This window comes from Notamacropus eugenii, chromosome 4 (assembly GCF_028372415.1).
Source record: "Notamacropus eugenii isolate mMacEug1 chromosome 4, mMacEug1.pri_v2, whole genome shotgun sequence".
NCBI classification, from domain to species: domain Eukaryota; kingdom Metazoa; phylum Chordata; class Mammalia; order Diprotodontia; family Macropodidae; genus Notamacropus; species Notamacropus eugenii.
The window spans coordinates 156,068,755-156,087,501 of NC_092875.1; the positions used below are offsets into that span (position 1 = coordinate 156,068,755).

Consider the following 18,747-nt stretch of genomic DNA (forward strand, 5'->3'; position numbering starts at 1 on the left):
TCAATGTTTGAGGTTATGGAAATCTTTTTTATTTATATCCCCAGGACTTAGCATAGTGCTTTGCACAGAGTAAATGTTTCATAAATGCTTCATCCATTCAACTTCCTATATTAGAGCACAGAATCCTACAAACCCATTTTCTAAACACTTTGAAATACATAGAATTAGTTCTCAAAAAGGGTATGTATTTACCTATGCCTGGTATCTCCTCCTCATCTAAACTCAAACTTCAAGATGGCAGGAGACAGATCCTCCCATGTTTCAGTAATTTTTACTTCCGAGCAGTTAGGTGGTGCAGTGGATAGAACACTAGTGCAGGAGTCAGGAGGACCTGAGTTCAAATCTCACCTCAGACACTTGACATTCATTACTTGTGTGACCTTGGGCAAATCACTTAACCCCAGCTGCCTCATCCTGGGTCATCTCCAGTCACCCTGATGAATATCTGGTCACTGGATTCAGATGGGTCAGGAGGAGAAGTGAGGCTGGTGAGCTGCACAGCCCTCCCTCACTCAGAACAAAGTCAAGTGCAAGTCACGTCATCATTTCTCTGATGGCATGGTCTTTGACAAGGAAGGAAGAACACACAATTTTTACTTCAATGATTGGTTCCTCCTTATTGGTCAAAATCAAGTCCAGGCTAGCAATAGAGCCCATTATTTCTTCACCCACCTTCTGAAAAACCTAATTATCAGCCAAGTAAGTCAAAAATTTCTCAGCTATTTTGTTAGCAGAACAGATGAAACAAAAACTCCAACAGATGAAAAAAAGACTTGATTCCCTGTCCTCAGAAAACTCCATAGTTTAGAAGGGAGATAAGCCATGTACACAAATAAAGAATACAAAATACATAACAGAAATGCAACGTTATGAGAAACTGCAGGCAAGTGGCCAAAAGTGAAGTAGTGGCAATGGGAAGGCATCCTCTTATGGGGGCAAATTATATTTCAGAGAAAGAATCTAAACACTCCATTTATCATTTTATTATTGTGGCACATTATGTCACAGTCACTCTCCTACTCCTCAAGTTTTATAACTTAACCCTAAGATTATAGGAAAGACAATAACTACAAAAGTATTTTGTGAAAAGCACTGTTCCTACACTGTTGTGATTTTCATGAAATACAGCTAATAGATACAATATTTGGGGAAGGAAATATGAATTCACAGCTTCTCCCTGATAACTTGATACTAAAACTGGAGTAACATTCACAAATTTGGCCTTCATATAGCACAGTGCGTAAGACACTGTTTCATTCTGCTGGTGAACAACTTCGGAGCTTCACACCCCCACTCCATGGTCCTCTTCTTTGTGTGCAACTCAAAGGATTAAGAAAATCAGGCAATTATGCTCTAGACCAGTGGTGTCCATTAGAAACTGATCTCAGGGCTACATTGATTTAGAAAACCACAGATTAACATTATCTGTGTTGTATTATATTTTTATTCATTTTAGTGAACATCTCCCAATTACATTTTAATCTGTTTGGGCATTGACAACTCCAGGCTACACCAGGGGTTCTCAAACTTTTGGTCTCAGGACTCCTTTATATTCTTGAAAATTATTGAGGAGGCACTCCCCCAAACTTTTGTTTATATGGGTTATATTTATCAATACTTGTCATATTTAAAATAAAATCTTGGCATTATTATGAAAATATTGTTTACTATAGTGAACCCCCTGAAAGGGACCACACCTTGAGAGTTGCTACTCTAGACTAATTAAGGAGCACATCCTTTGAACCTTCTTACAGATATTAATTTTGCCTTAGAAACTGAATGGCAAAATTAGACCTATTTTAGTGGTAGAGCCTAAAACCTCATTTACCCAAAGGTAGAGATTTTAACAAAAACAAACAAACAAACAAGATACACCACTAATTTCCCAAGCTCTTCCCACCCCATTTCAGATGCTTAGGAATGCCTACTACAGGTCTTCATTCAAAAGTTTTAAAAAAGTCAATCCTTTAGGGATTCTTGCTCATATCCGGGCTAGATTAGATGATCTCTGGTTCTGTTCCATATCCTATGAATACCATTCTATTTAAGGTAAAGAACTTTCAAAAGCTGTAGAACCAAATCCCACGGAGGTGACGTCACTAATTTACACACTCATTCTTACAGCCCTGAACCACTGGTACCTATACATATCCACCAATCAATCAACAAAATATCTTTTGAATGTTTGAGGGAAGGGTATGGGGAATATAGACCACAGGATCACATAACCTTCAGGGAGTCTATGATCTTGCCTAGAAAGGAAGATTCACATAATTTCTAAGAGGCCTTACTGTTTGAAATCTATGTCCTCCCATGGTCTCAGAGTTGGAAGGGTCTTCTGATGTTCACGGAGCTCAACCTCTTCATTTTACACATGTAGAAATCGACACTGAGGAATTAACTTGCTCAAGGTCACAGGCAGGAAGAGTTGATGGCACAGCCAGGAAAATTACCAAACAACATGTATCAACTTGGTGCTAAACTGTTTAAATGCTGTACAAGTTCTTAACAAAGGGAGATTAAGATGTTGAGATGATCATAGGCTCAAGAGTTGGACCTTGGAGATCTTGTAGGCCAGCACCCTCATACTGAGGATGAAGACGCTAAGGCTAATAAAAGGTAAGAGGGGTTTTTCAAGGTCATACCACTGGAATGTAGCAGAGGCAAAGACCATTAATAAAAAAGCAAAATGAGACATACTCTAACACCTCCTAACAGACTCTCTATGCCATGGAAGTTATTGGATTTTAAGATACTAAAATATTTTCAACAAGGACATACAGATTATTTCCCACTAGGTACTACATTTATTTGGTGAATAGAGGGTATGAGGAAAAGGCTACAAGTGATAATACATTTATATTCCATATATGCATGTATATAATATATATATACATATCCTATATAAGCTATACATAAACCCTGGAGATATATAGATACATATCACATACAAATATGTGATATACTGATATATTGGGGGGAATATATACATACATACTATATATATATCTATATGTAGATATATAGATACATATATTGGTTTTCTCACAGGGCAGTCTTGGCTCATCGCCAATTGATGTTTGCCAAAAAATGCAGTGGGCTACTAGATACCCTCAGGACTTGTTCATCCCAGGCAATCTATAGACCACCTGGTCTGTCTCACACCTTGAATATTCACTTTGAGATTTCAGTAACTCAGAGTCCCTAGGTGGAGTTGTCCAAATTTCTAAACTGTTTAACAGGCTTTTTGTATCTCAGAATTTATCTCATCAAGGGAATAGGCAAAAGGTCTATAATCATATTTTTCCTTCTGAAACAATTTATGGTTGTTGTTATGAGCAGTATGTGTAAGCTGTATCTTAAGATACTATTTTCTAGATCTGGGAAAGTATAAATGTAGTTCTATACCAAACCAGAGAGATGAGCTACAAAATCTGAAATCTTTTTCAACCTTCAGATTCTACAGAAAGTCACATACAATCCTCAGATTTCCCAGAACATGTATGACTATCACTGGAGAATGATGGGTGGGCACCATCAAACCTTGATGTAGAAAGGTCTTGAGAGGTGGTCAGTCAGAACTGCATGATCAATTCCCTTCTGTGACTAAATCTACCTTTAGACCAAGGGTTTTTAACTTGGGATAGTGAATGGATTTCAGGGCATTGATGAACTGAGATGGGGGGAAAAAATCACATCTTCTTTTCAATACAATTGGTTTCCTTTCAATTCCTATCTATTTTATGCCTTTAAAAACATTATTCTCAGAAGAGGTCCATAGACTTCACCAAATTGCCAAATCAGTCCCTGAAACAAAACAAAATAGTCAAGAATTCCTGGTTTAGAGATCTCCTTTTTGAAGATTGTCTGCCAGTGTCTACTATTTGTATCAAGCTCCTTACAAAAGTAATTTGTCTTTTCGAGGGAATAGCCAAAAGGTTATAGGTCTCCAATTTTATTTTTCCTTCTAAAACAAACTCCTAAAATCTCTTCCTTGCAGATTAAACTGAGAAGTAAAACATGAGTTCAAACTGCTTGACAGTTTCTTTTTTGAGTACACAGACTTCTAAACATGTGTATAAATTCCTCCATTTCAAAGCAGATTTCTGCATTTTCCTAAAGTAAACATCTTTCAGCTCAAATTATATGTTTATAGCAGTCTGTAATATATTTCTTCTAAAGGCAGCCACATGGAAAGGGAGAAGCAACAGTGTATCACGTCAGTCACATTCCATCCTCTCTTTCTCCCCATGGTGCTGCAGCAAGAAAAGCATGAATGTAGCAGGGCAAACTGGATTTCCCCAGGAAAGCACTTACTGCTCTACTTTTAGTCAACCCATAAAGTCAGACATTCTATTTCCTTCTCACATTGCCTTTGAAACATGTACAAAAGCATCCTCCCTCTATCCTTTCCAGGCTAAATCTAAAATTTAACACTTCACTAACTGCTCAGATACTTTTCAAAGGGAGGATATAGCTTTAAATGCAGAAAAAAAACCCATCACTTTTAAATCTCAGGAAAACAGTTACAGCTCCCCCATCAAAATGCAAAGTACTACGCAAAGCCCTATGACTGTTAAAGGCTCAAAAGAAATAACCTTTTAAATCCATCATCTTCCTGGATGTTCAGTACTTACACAAAGGGAACCATAAGACTTAAAAATAATTGAAATTGAGTATTTGGCCATTTGGGGCTTTGAAACTGAGTTTCTAAGAAACACTGACTCATCAACCAACAAAGGTTCTTTGCTAGAATCTCTGTGTTGACATTTAAAGAATATCTAATTGCCCTTTTGGATGATATTCCAATGACTTAAAATCCTGTTTATCACAATGCAGTAGCTCATTCTAACATAAAATTCCTATTCAAGTAAATATGTTTATAAACGTATAAAAACCCACACACAGAGATAAGCAAGCACTTGACAAAAAAAAGCCCTCTCTCAAGGAAGGCTCCCTTGTTGAAACAGGGGTCCAGAGGTGGAAGGGGATATCCAAATGTTCAAGTTCTAGAATCCAGAGAATGGAACTTTTCCCAGCACGAGCTCAAAGGCAAAAAAGGTTCTCTTGAAACACCCTTCTGTTTTGAAAGGTTCTCTCTTTGAGACAGTTCTAATAAAGGAATGCTTGTTTCCCCTTTCCAGATACTGTATTTTAGAGAGCTAAGGCAGCTTGGAATGTTTCTCTATAGTAAACAATAGGAGTTCTCTTCTGTATAAGCATGACAAAGTTCATAACTGGCTGCAAGATCGCTTCGCTAGAAACAAATTAAACCTTCAATCTACAAAAGGTAAAAACAGACACGGCTTACAGTGCAACATGAACTCCCAAACCTAATGCTTATATATTATAGGAAGTATATCTTTCTAATTCGGTATTATATGAAGTACATTTTTCTGCTCTCCACGGAGAGAATTCCACAATGATTAATAGTGCCTAAGTTTTATCTCCATTTTACTCTGCCATTCTCCAACCCAAGGCATTTCTCCATTTCCTATTCTGGTAGTGTCAACCTGGAAGGAGGAATAAATTGCTTAAAAAATACTACCACACAACTCACTACGTGTGTATGCATAGTGTAATAACAAGATGACTTCATTTTCCTTGAAAGTGACAGCTCATTTGATTAAAATGGGCAAATTGGGGGGGTGGGATGCTGGAACTGAGGGGATGGGGGGGTGGTGGAAGCAAGGGGCTTGGAACACACAGCAACCCAACAAAACCTCAGCCTGGGAAGACCTTCAGCGGCTCAAGCCCCCAGGAGTCTGCTCCGCGACGAAGTCAGCAGTGATTGCTCCCATTCAGAGAGACAATGCTTCGCCGCAGCAGCACCAAGCTAGAGGAGGCAGTTCTCTTTAGAGGGCGCCCATTGGGTGAATTCGCGAAAACATTTACAGCCCCCAGAAACAGAACCTTAGTCAACTAGCAGCCAGATTCCTCCGGCTCCGGGGCGAGGGCGGGGGAGGAGGGCGAAGTGGCGCCAACACTGTACCTACCTAGGACAGACCCCAAACCTTCCCCACCTCAGTGAAGCCCCGAGGTCTTATTCAGGCACTTAACACGCTAGAAAGGCGAGTTTATCCAAGTAGAAGCGTCGCCCTCTAAAAAGGGGGAGACACTCCAAAGCCGAGCAGGGGCTTCCAGAGAAACAAACCAAAGCCACCCTTCCACTTTGTTTTCACATCTCGTCTGGCCCCCGCGACACTCCCTTACTCCGACCCCTACCACATACACACACAACACACACACACACACACACACTCTCACACACACACACTCACACACACACACTTCCATACACGCAGGCACTCGATCTCCTTTCGGGCACAGCCTCCTTGAGATTTGCAGGCGAGCTCCAGCCTCCGGCCCGCCGCCTGCGCACCCCTCGGGCAGTCTTTTCCCTCAGAATTGACTTCCCAGCCCAAGCCCTCGGACAACACAAAACAACCGGGGAATACAACTTTGGCAAACTTCTTTATAGGCACATTTGGGGTTCTTTCGGACTGGCGAAATCTCTCCGGCACTTGCATCAGCAGAAGAGAAAAACGGAGGAATAGAAACTGGCGGGGAGGGGGGAACCCCAAAGGTTCCGGAGAGGCTCTCTCCTTCTAAGAACCCCCGCCCCAGACAGGGAGGAGCTGCGGAGAGAGTGGAGAGCATAGCGTGCGCCCAGCGTGGACCTCTTGCTCCTTCCTCTGTACTCCTGCTGCTTCCCCCGCTTTTCGTCCCCAACCTTCTCCGAGCCATAAAGGAAGATCAATTCAAGACCAAAGAAGTTGAGAATGACTTCAGGGGCCTCAATGGTTCAAAAGGCGATGTCTCTAGTGCTACGCATCCCCAGAGATGACAAGAAAAGAAACGCTTAGAGAGGTGTGTGTGTGTGTCGGTGTGTGTGTGTGTGTCTTTCCCCTTGGGTAAAAAGGCGGAGGGAGAGGGAATGAGTACATTCTCTCCGGGAACCCAAGAATGCCAAGCAAGGATACTTTAGGATGGGAACCCTAACAGGATCAGGGGTGGACCCGCAGGACGGTGTTGCAAGCTAGAAAATATCCCTGAGTCGGAAGTCCTCAGGGCAAGCTTTCGCCAGAAAAGCAGCTAGAAAATCCAGGGACATGCATACATACGTACACACACGTCCCTTCACCGCCATCAACCCCAACCTCTCCCATCCCCGCAAACTCACCGACTCCCCGGACACACAGGCCACCAAGCCAAAGGTGAGCAGTAGCCACACGCGCCGCATAATTCCCAGGGGACCAGCTGCTCTCAGTCAAGCGCGAACCCGGGGCGCCTCTGCCGCTCTCCGCCCGATCCGGAGGAAATGACAACCACCAGCCCCCGCTTCTTCCCCAGTTCCCGACCGCCGCCTGTCCCAAAGCCGAAGCGTGCCGGGGTAGCAGCGGCAGCAGCAGCGGTGGCAGCGAGGGCTCCAGAGGGTTCCGTGTCCTTCTTTTCCTCCTCTTTCTTCTTCTCCTTCTCCAGCTGCTGCCGCCGCCGCCGCCACTGCCTTTGCTGCTGGGGCTTCTCACTTGTTGGTTTCAGGACTCCCCGAACAGATGCCGAAGGGTTCTGGGGCTTTTTATTTTTTCTTTTTCTGCTGCGGTTGTTTTCAGTTTCTCCAAGTACACCCTCCCCCCCTTTGGTTTAGCTTTTTTTTCTTTTTAATCAATAAATTAATAGTTATAATAATAATAATAACGTTAGAGCCAAAGTTTTCGGGGGTAGTAGAGGTAAGCAGGAGAGGAGCCTATTCAGCTAAAGCTCCCGGAGTATCTGGAGAGAAGTGCGTCCTGGTCCCTGCTTGTTGCTGCAACAGCTGTGCCCCTCCTCCTCCTCCACCTCCTTCTCCACCTCCTCTCTCCGTCCTTCTCCTCCTCCTCTTTTACCCCCTCCCTCCCTCCCGAGTCCGTCTCTTCGAGCTCCTCCGTGTGTCTATGAGAGAAGTCAGCAGTGCGACTCCTAGTTAAGCGAGGAGAAATTCCTACAGGGTTACAACGCAGATTGGCAGCTTGTCCCACCAGTGGAAGCAGCACAGTGCCAGGTTGCAACCCTCTGCTCTTTTCCTTTTCCACAAACCAAAACCACTTCTTTTCTCTCCGTCTTCTCTCGTTTTTTTTGCTCCTCTATTCTCACTCCTAACAAACGGGGAGAAAACCATCTACTTAACCCAGCAAGGTGATGAGGAAAAGTGTCAAGCATATTTTCCTTTGAACTTGTGAGACTTTGACTAACATTAAAGAATGAACTTTAATTTTTTTAAATAAGGATAATCCTTTCGGGTCATTTAAAAAATACATTTTTACTGATAATTTTTGCTTTTACTGCACTTATATTTTCCAATGTAGTTCTTCCCATTCCAACCATCTTGAACAAAAAGGAAAAGGAAAATAAAACACTTGGACAAAACTAAGCCATCAAAAAAGTATAACTTTATTTGCACTTTTCCATACCCCTAGACCCCCACTTCTATAAGGAAGGTGCCTTGTGTCTTCTTTAGGGCCAAGTTGAGTCATCATTATTTAATAGCAATGGTCAGCCTTTGTTTTTTTATAGCTTGTGGGATTATTGTTTGGAACTTATGAAAACTGGCTTTTTAAATGGAGTGGAAAGTCCATGACCCCAAAATGTAACACACTCTCCCCCTGCCTCCCCCTTAGAAACCCTGGCCTTAAAAGCATAGGTCAAGTGCCCCCTTTTAACTGATCACCCCAGTAATCTCTACCTCTTGAAATTACTTGGTATTCATTTGGGGGAGGGGGGGAGGTTGTTGTTAGTGGTGAGGATTTCAGGATTTTTGTTCCAAGAATGTAATTAATCCTTAAGAACATTTCCTGGATTACAGAAGGTTTAAGTGATTTGGCCAATATAGGTAAGAAGAACTTGAACTCAGGTCTTCCTTACTCCAAGACCAAGAAGTTATTCCTTACTCCAGAGAGGTCCCTATTTAAATATATTTTTTGTATTCTTTGTAATATAGAAGGCTATAATTTTAGAGTGGGAAGGTACATTGGAGACCGTCTATACAGATCTCTTGTTTTACAGATGAGGAATGTAGTATATACTTTCCCCCTAGTGGTTAAACTTGTGTTCATGTTTATCCCATTGAAGGCAAACAGTATTTTGATTTTTTATCTTCACATCCCTAGCACATTTCCTGGCACTGAGCAGTTATTTCATAAATATTTGTTTAATTGCATTGAGCAACTCAAAAGCCAATGGTTTTTATTAAAACAGGAAGTATCATGCTTCTCTCAAAGATTCCATCTAGGATGCTGTCGGATACTCTTAGATTGTGTTCTCTCTTTATTTTACTATAGGTCCTTAAATTTGGAAGTTATAGATAGGTCAGTTTGGTAAGAAATTAACTTGCTAACTCTATTGAGTAATGACAGTTTAGAAGAACTTTTACAAAGAAAGAAAGGACAAAGCAGTTCATATTTTGGAGAAAATAATGAACAAATCTTGCTTGAATGACATGGAGATTTTGTTGTACAGTATATTTCTTCTTTCAAAGTGGTGTTTAATAGAGGACAAGGAAATATATATCTATCCCACTCCATTTTTCTACCACTAACCTTGTGACTTGTAAGGAATTGATTATGGAATCATTCTGGTCTAAATCTTGTCAGGTTCTATAGAAAAGCAATCTTTTTAAAAAAATGTTGTGGTAGGGTTATTAATATTATAATAATGATGCCTAGCATTTTATATAGGCCTTTAAGGTTTGCAAATCACTTTACAAATATTATTCCACTTGATCTTAACAATAACCCTAGGAAGTAAGTGCTATTATTTATTATTTTATTATAATTATTCCCATTTTACAGATGAAGAAACAGGCAGAGATAAATTAAGTGACTTGCCCAAGGTCACACAGTTAGTGTCTGTAGCTTACTAGGCCCTGAGGCTGCTTTTGAACTCAGATCTTCCTAACTCCAAGTTCAGTACTCTATCCACCGTGCCATGTAGCTGCCTCTGAATTGTAAGTTTAGAGCTTGAATCTGGGAGGGCATCTAAACCGACCCCCTCCTTTTACAGATGAGAAAAGTGAAACCCAGGAGGTTAAATGGCAGTCAATTATTTTTGAGTCTAGGCTTAGAACAAACTATATAACAATATACTAGATGAGAACTGCAGTATCCAGAGAGTCCAAAAAAAAAAAATCAATCTCTGTTATGAATCACAAAGGAAGGAATTTAGGGCACTGAAGAATTATGGACTAAGGCAAGGGCCAGCAAACCCTTTAGCCGTAAGTGTCACCAAGGAGTGCCTTATGCTGAGTTTAAGGAATAAGCATGAATGAGAAGAAAAATGGGAAAAATAAATGGCAAAAAAGAGGATAGCGGGAAAGAAAAAAGGTGATTTGGGTGAGGAGTAGCAAATGTGACACTAATAACTGTGGTGCAGGGGAGAAAATGCTAGACCTGGAATCGGGAAGACCCTAGTTCAGATATGACCTCGTATACTCAGAAGTCATTTAACTTTTTTATGCCTCAGTTTCCCTATCTATAAAATTAGAATGATTAAAATATACCTCCCTCCTATGGTTGTTGTGAGGACCAAATGACAATATAGGTAAAGTGCTTTATAAACCTTAAATGCTATCTGTCTGTCCAGATAGATATATCTTAATTCTAGTGCCTTCCCTCTGTAAATTATTTTCTATTTATCCTGTTTGTTCAGTATGGACAGCTAGATGGTGAAATGGATAGAGTGCCAGGCCTAGAGGCAGAAGACTCATCTTCCTGAGTTCAAATATGGCCTCACACTTATTAGTTGTGTGATCCTGGACAAGTCACTCAACCTCTTTTGCGTCAATTTCCTTATCTGTAAAATGAGCTGGAGAAGGAAATGGCAAACCACTCCAGTATCTTTGCCAAGAAAACCCCAAATGGGGTCATACAGAGTCAGACATGACTAAAGCAACTGAACCACCACAATATTAATCCTGTATATAGTGTATATATATATATATATATATGTACACATACATATAGTAAGCTTCTTGAGGGCATATACTGTCTTTTGCCTCTTTTTTTATTCCAAGAGCATACCACAGTACCTGGCACATAGTAGGAGCTTAATAAATATTTATTGATTGTTTCCTTTGTCATTTTATATATTTTATTTTATGCATTTAAAAACATCCTTCTGAGGATGGATCTATTGGCTTCATTAGAGTACCAAAGGGGCTGTCACACAAAAAAGGTTAAGAACACGTGATCTAGTGTTTTTCTCCATGTTGGAGAAGGCTTACTACAAACCACACTGGTAGATATCAATCTCCATGTATATCATAATTCTAATAAAATGGTCAGATTCCTTTAGTCAATTATTTCTCTTGTTCTGGAAAATGGGAAGGAAAAGGACAAAATACAAGGTCACAAATTCTTCTGGCTAACTGGTCAGTGATTTATTGTGCTAGAGAGAATCTAAAAAACTAAGTACAGCAGATTTTTTTTCTATCAGGTTCATCAGAGAATGTGTCCCCAAGATACCTGTCTTCGTATCCCTATGACTGAGAACAGTTCCTGGCACGTTGTAAACTATCAATAAATGCTTGTTGAACTGAATTAACAATCTGAAGTATTACTCATGGAACTGAAAATATTCTCCACATCCCTGAGCAGATGTGGGAAGTAGAGGGTATAGGACAGGTGATGTCTGCTAATTTGAGTCAGGAATATATCTGACAGCTGTGGAGCTGCAGACTTTTTCTGTGTATGGTTGGCTAATTGGGCTTTGTTTTTACTCAAGTGGAACCACAACTCTGTTGAAATTTGTGGAGTACACTTAATAATTTCAAAATATGTTATGACTACAGCTGAATAACTCCTTGCTAACACAGGTTATATGACTAGCCAGAGAGGGCTCCTGCTGTAATGGTATGACAGTCTTAATCAATCCCACCCTATCATTCTATGATCTCTTTGATAATTAAAGGAACAAAGTAACAACTTTGAAAAGAAAGGATGAAAGATGAAAATTACAGACTCAAAGATAGAAAAAGGCTATCTACCACTCTGTAGAAATGTATCAACAGAAATGAGGAAATAGGGCAGAGTAAAAGAATAGGAATAATAGTAATTAAAAAAGAATCATGTTGTGGTAATTAGGAAAGAAAGTAGAAACTGCTAGAAAAAAATGAGTTTTGTTTGTCTTGAATGGTAACGTGTTTTAGTAGAAAGAGTAATAGAGAAGGGGCAGGACCATGATGGTGGAAAAAAAGGAATGAAGTTGACTGAGCTCCCCCCATTTTATCACAAAATAACTTTATATCAAGCCTCAAAACAAATTCTAGAGTGACGAAAACCACAAAAGGATGAGATGAAGCAGTTTTCCAGAACAAGACAAGTTAGAAGGACTGCAGGAAAAGTCTGTCTCATTTGAGTAAGTCTGGGCAAGTCTGTGGGATCATGGATTAACAATGGAGACCCCACAGACCCAGTTTAGCAGGCCAGTTGCATAGGGGACCAGTTGTGAGGTCTCCAGCCCCAGTACAGCAGGCTACCTGCCAGACCAGATCCCTTGGGGTAACTAGTGAGCCACCAGCTCCAGAGATGCTGACTCAGCAAGCCAGTGACTGGACCACTACCTCCTCTTGTCCCCTACCCCCAAGAAGCTTGAGATAGTCCCTTCTATATCCCAGGAGCAGAGCTCAACTTTAAAAGCCATGAAATAGACTGAAAAATGATCAAAAAACAAGCAAGAAGACCTGATCGTAGAAAGTTACTATGGGGACAAGGAAAATCAAAAAATAAACTCAGAAAAGGATAACAATGTCAGCATGCAAAGCCTCAAAGAGAAATATGAATTGGTCTCAGGCCCAAAAAGTTCCCCTGAAAAAGCTCAAAAAGGATGTTAAAAATCAAATAAGAGAGATAAAAGGAAAAAGTGGGAAAAGAGATGAGAGTTATGCAAGAGAATCATGCTTGGTAAATAGCATGGTAAAGGAAGCACAAAAAAAAATGGAAAAAGATGTGCAAAAATCCATTGATGAAAACAATTCCTCAAAAAAATAGAATTGACCAAATGCAAAAGGAGGTACAAAAGCTAACTAAGGAAAATAATTCCTTAAAAATTAGAATTGGGCAAGTGGAAGCTAATGACTCTATAAGACATCAAGAATCAATCAAATAAAATCAAAAGAATAGAAATATAGAAGAAAATGTAAAATGTCACATTGAAAAAAACAACTGACCTGGAAAATAATTTCAGGAGAGATAATTAAAGCATTATTGGACTACCTAAAAGCCATGACTGAAAAAAGATCCTGGACATAATCTTTCAAGAAATTATTAAGTACAACTGACTTAGTGTCCTAGAACCAGAGGTTAAAATAGTAATCGAAGGAATCCACCAATCACCTCCTGAAAGAAATCCTGAAATGAAAACCCTGAGGAATATTATAGCCAAATTCCAGAACCCTCAGATCAAGGAGAAAATACTACAAGCAGCCTTAAGGAAATAATTGACATATCAAAGAGTCACAGTCAGGATTACACAGGATTTAGCAGCTTCTACATTAAAGGATTAGAGGTATTGGAATATGATATTCTGGAAGACAAAGGAGATTGGATTGCAACCAAGAATCAATGACCCAGAAAAATTGAACATTCAGGGGAAAGTAGATATTCAATGAAATAGGGGACTTTCAAACATTCCTGATGAAAACACCAGAGCTAAATAGAAATTCAATTTTCAAATTCAAGACTCAAGAGAAGCACTAGAAAAGGCAAACAGGAAAGAAAAAAACCATTGTTACTCAATAAGGTTAAACTTTACATCCCTACATGGGAAGATGATACATGTATTCTTAAGAACTGAATCTCTATTAGGCAATTAAAAGGAGTATACATAGACAAAAGATGCAGGTATAAGTTGACTTTGATGGGGTGACAAAAAAAATTAAGGGATGAGAAAGAGAATTACACTGGGAGAAGAGGAAAGGAAAAAACATAAGCATTGTTTGAACATTACTCTCATCAGATTTGGCTTAAAGAGGGAATAGCATACACAGTCAGTTTGGTATAGCAATATATCTTACCCTTTAGAAAAGTAGGAGGGGAGAGGGACAAGAAAAAGAAGGTGACTGATAGAAGAGAGGGTAGCTTGAGGGAGACAGTGGTCAGAAGCAAATCACTAGTGAGGAAAGATGGTGAAAGAAGAGAGAAACAAAAGTATAAAAGGGAAAATAGGACAGAGGGAAATATATACTTTGTAATCATAATTGTGAATGGGATGAACTCTCCCATAAAATGGAAGCAGATAGCAGAATGGATTAAAAACCATAATCCTACAATATGTTATTTACAAAAAAACACTGGAAGCAAAGAGACACCCAGACTAAAGGTTGGAGCTGAATATATTATGCTTCAGCTGAAACAAAAAAAAAGCAGGGGTAGCAATCACGATCTCATACAAAGCAAAAAGAAGAACAAAGCTAATTAAAAGAGACAAGGAAAGAAACTACATCTTGCTAAAAAAAAAAAAGGCACTATAGACAATGAAGTAATATCAGTACTAAACATATATGCACCAAATGGTATAGCTTCCAAATTTCTAAAGAAGAAGTTAAATGCGTTACAGGAGAAAATAAATAGCAAAACTATACAACTTTTCCCTCTCAGAAATAAATATAACCACAAACAAATAAGAAAGATTTTAAGAAGGTGAATAGAATTTTAGAAAAGTTAGATATGGTAGAGCTTCTGGAGAAAGAGTAATACGATAAGCATATAGTCTAAAGATCTAGGTTCTTCCCTCCCTTTAACACTGACTTAGATCTTTCAGTTATGACCTGGGAAAGGCATCAAAAATAAACATAGATTATGCATTTGGAGATGTCTGTACAATGTGCTACTATGACTAAAAGAGTCAAAAAGTAATAAAAAATAATCAAGAAGGATATCTGAGACCAAATAAAAAACATTATTATTCCATATTTATACAAAAACATGTTGTTCAGACATTTTTCAGTTGTGTCCAACTCTTTATGATCCCATTTGGGATTTTCTTGGCAAAGATTCTGGAGTGGTTTGCCATTTCCTTCTCCAGCTCATTTTACAGATGAAGGAACTGAAACAAACAGAGTTAAGTGACTTGCCCAGGGTCACATAACTAGCAAGCGTCTGAGTCCAGATTTGAAGTCAGGAGATAAATCTTCCTGACTCCAGGCCTGGAGTCTACTTTGTCACCTAGCTGCCCTAACAAAAACATGAAGCGGAATGTTTATGGGAGTATAGAATTCATATATTTCATCGAATCCATGATTATATCTGAAACTCTGCCATAATATCCAATTTATGTTAATTTCTTTCCATATGTGTACATATGTGTATATTACCTTTATGATTTTTCTAATTTATCAGTTGATCCATGCTTTCATTTGCTGTATAGGTATGCTCCCTTCAAAGGTACACCCATTGATGCCTACACTTTCTGAGCAACTCTCTTCCATGGCCTTTCCTCATTCCTGTTTTTCATTCTTCCCCGTGAGATTCTAGATGTTTTGTTCCTCAAATGAATTTTGTTATTATTTTGTTTTCCCTCAGGAACTTGGTTGGTATAGCACTAAATCTCTGAATTAACACAGACCATGATATTGTTATATTGCCATGATCCAGCCATGAACATTGAATATCCTCTCCAATTTTTCAAGCTGCTCTTTCTTTAAGGAGTGTTATGTCATTTTATCTATACAGATCTTGAGCATGTCCTGGTAGAATGACCCCTACATATTTTATGCATTTTGTATGTATTTTTAATGGGACTTCCCTTTCTATTATTTCCTCCTGAATTTTTTTATTGCTATGTACAAATGCTATTGATTTTTATGAATTTATTTTCTATGTGTCTAATTTACTAAAGATATTATCTTAATTAGTTTCTTTACTAATTGTCTAGGCTTTTCTGAGTTATCATATTGTCAATAAGTAGGAATAGGTTTATCTCCTCTTTGCTTATCTTTACGCCTTTAATTTCTTTCTCTTTTATTGTGATTGCGAGTATTTCTAGAAATATGTGAAATAAGAGCAAAGCTTCTTGTGCTTTCTCATTATAGGCAATGCAAAATTTTGGTTTTTAGGTATGTACTTTTTTGTCATCTAAAAAAAGAGGGTATACTTCTACTTGTACATTTTGTAGGACTTTTCACATAAATAACTCTTGTACTTTGCCAAAGGTTGTCCATGTCTTTCCATAAATTCTCCGCTGAGGAGCCACTCATTATGTTGAGATTCTTTGCTCTAGGTCCTTTAACATTATATTGCTACCAGTGTACCATGTAATGTATAGCTCTCATTCTTGACTGCTCCACTTCCTTTTCCAATGGTAAATCTCTTAGTAATATTTTTTTAATAGTTTTATACAAAAGCCATTGCCCCCATTCCAATCAAATTGGCCTATAGAAAACCCCTATAAATAATAGTCTACATCCTGCCTTCACACCTTTACATAGATGATTCTCCATGTCTGAAACCTGACCTTTGTTTCTTAACATCCCTATCACATAGCACCACTTGACTATCACCTCCTATACAAGTCCTTTCCTGATGCTCCCAATTGTCAGTGCTTGAAATCACATTGCATTACATTGTATATTTCCCCAAAAAACTCCTATGAGGCAGGTGGTGCAATTCAATTCAGTTTCAACATTTATAAGTGCCCAATATGTGCAAAGCACTGTGCTAGGTACTAGGGATAATACTAAAATTGATTTGTGATTTTTTTTGGTTCCACAGTTCTTTTCAACAATGCAGATCATAGCCTTTCCATATCTACTGAATGTGAGCAGCTCTTGTTCATGTCCATCCATAAATTATCCACAGGATGGGAATTGGAGGTATCACCAAATGTACTGGAGGTATTTCTCACTTTCTAATATATCAAGAGTAGAAGTGGAGCATTCTGGCTGTCCACCTGTTCATTGTTTGTTCTTCCAAAAGGACCAGTCCATTATTTTTCTATGGTACATTTTCCTTAATGACATATATTATTCCTGTTCTTCTTTGATCATTCATTGATTATAATTGATTCATTGGTCATATACTGGTTATAATCAGGTATAATTCATTGGTTATATAATGCAACCTGCTCACATCTATCATGAACCTTCCCATTTCCCTCTGGGTGATGCTCATCTTTAGTTCTTCAGAGGGAATTGGTGTTCTACATCTTATCTCCATATAGCAATACTAGTAGAATGTTAATATTAAAAAGATGGACCTTTGCTTTCATGTGAAACGAGGTCAAAAAAAGAGTTTTGAATTTTCCTGAAGTTACCTGTTCAACTCTGGGCCCAGCTCATCATTCATCTCTATGCTCTGTCCCAGATATACACAATGACAAGCTTTATAAGTTTTCTTTCCAAATATATCTTGAAATCTGGGCAATAGTCATTCTTCATCCACTTGAGCTTTCCTGTAAGGATGACCAACAGGCTAAACTCTTTTAAGTGATTGGCTTGATGACATCCACACAGTGTTACTCACAAATAGGAGCATCTGGGGAGCCTTGCTATGAAGAGAAAATTCCTCTTGACCCAACACTAGATTCCTCCTTCATAGTGGCGTATCTCTGGTGTGCATACATCTTCTGTTAATGCTTTGCCTGATATTTATTATCAGAACATTATTGAATAGCATAATTTAAGCTTCTATATCTGCCAAGAAAACATAAGCAATTTTCATGCATGGATTGGAAAGACCTTATTAGTAAAGAGCTTGTAAATCAGTATCAATCAGATCAAGTGTGCTTTTTTCATATACAACAAATAGTAAGCACAATGGTCTTCACCTTTCAGTTAATTTGAAATGATAAAGATACGAAGAAAACAATTTGTTATAATAACTTTCACAGCTCTTTTATATGAACTGGTGCTGAGTGAAGTAAGAATAGCAAGAAAACAATATGTACAATAACACAATAATATAAACGAAAACAACTAGATACCAAAAAATGAATATAGATTTCCAGGGCCAAAGTCAGGATGGAAGACTATAAAAGCACTCCACTGAGCTCTCCCAACGTTCTCTTCCAAACAACTTTAACATAGCACCTCAAATTAAATTCTGGAGTGGCAGAGACAACAAAAGATCAGAGGGAGGCATTCTTCTAGCCTAAGACAACTTGGAAGATCCAAAAGAGAGATCTGTGGTGGGGAGTGGAGATTGGCCCAAAGCTCATGTGGATAAACACCAATGGTGGGACCAGGTGCTGATAATAGAAACAGCAGCATCTTTGGGAGTTCTCAAGCCAGAAGTTGTAAGGGGACCTGGTACCTGGTCAGAAAGAGATTACAGGGGACCCCTGTGCTAGCACTGGACATAGGGCCAGATGATGTTTGTCAGCCTTATTGTCTATATCCATTTCTGGGTCATAGTTCAAGTGTGGAGAGGAACATTTTCAATTAAGTGCTCCCTAAGAAAAAATTCCCAGCACAAGAATGATTTACAAGTGAATTCCAACAAACATTTAAGTAACAATCCCCATACTATATAAACTATTTGGGAAAATAGGTAAGGAAGTCCTAACAAAGACCTTTTATGATACAAAAATGGTTTTGATACCTAAACCTGGAAGAGTAAAAACAGAGAAAGAAAACTATAGAGCAATTTCCTTAATGAATTTTTATGACAAATTTTTAAATAAAATACTAGTAAGGTGAGTATAGCAATATATCACAAAGATCATATGCTATCACTAGGTAGGATTTATACCAAGAATGCAGGGCTGGTTCATAATTAG

At 38.8% G+C, this 18,747-nt stretch overlaps 1 protein-coding gene across 1 annotated transcript in view; it reads right to left on the minus strand.

The window, feature by feature from the left end:
- The window catches only part of SDC2 (syndecan 2), a 134,067-nt gene extending 126,133 nt beyond the window's left edge, over positions 1–7,934 (minus strand). The window contains exon 1 of the mRNA XM_072603461.1: positions 7,184–7,934. Within this exon, the coding sequence (XP_072459562.1) occupies positions 7,184–7,243 (60 nt within the window). The 5' untranslated portion in view covers positions 7,244–7,934. The remainder of the gene's footprint in view (positions 1–7,183) is intronic.
- Between the last annotated feature and the right edge of the window lie 10,813 nt (positions 7,935–18,747).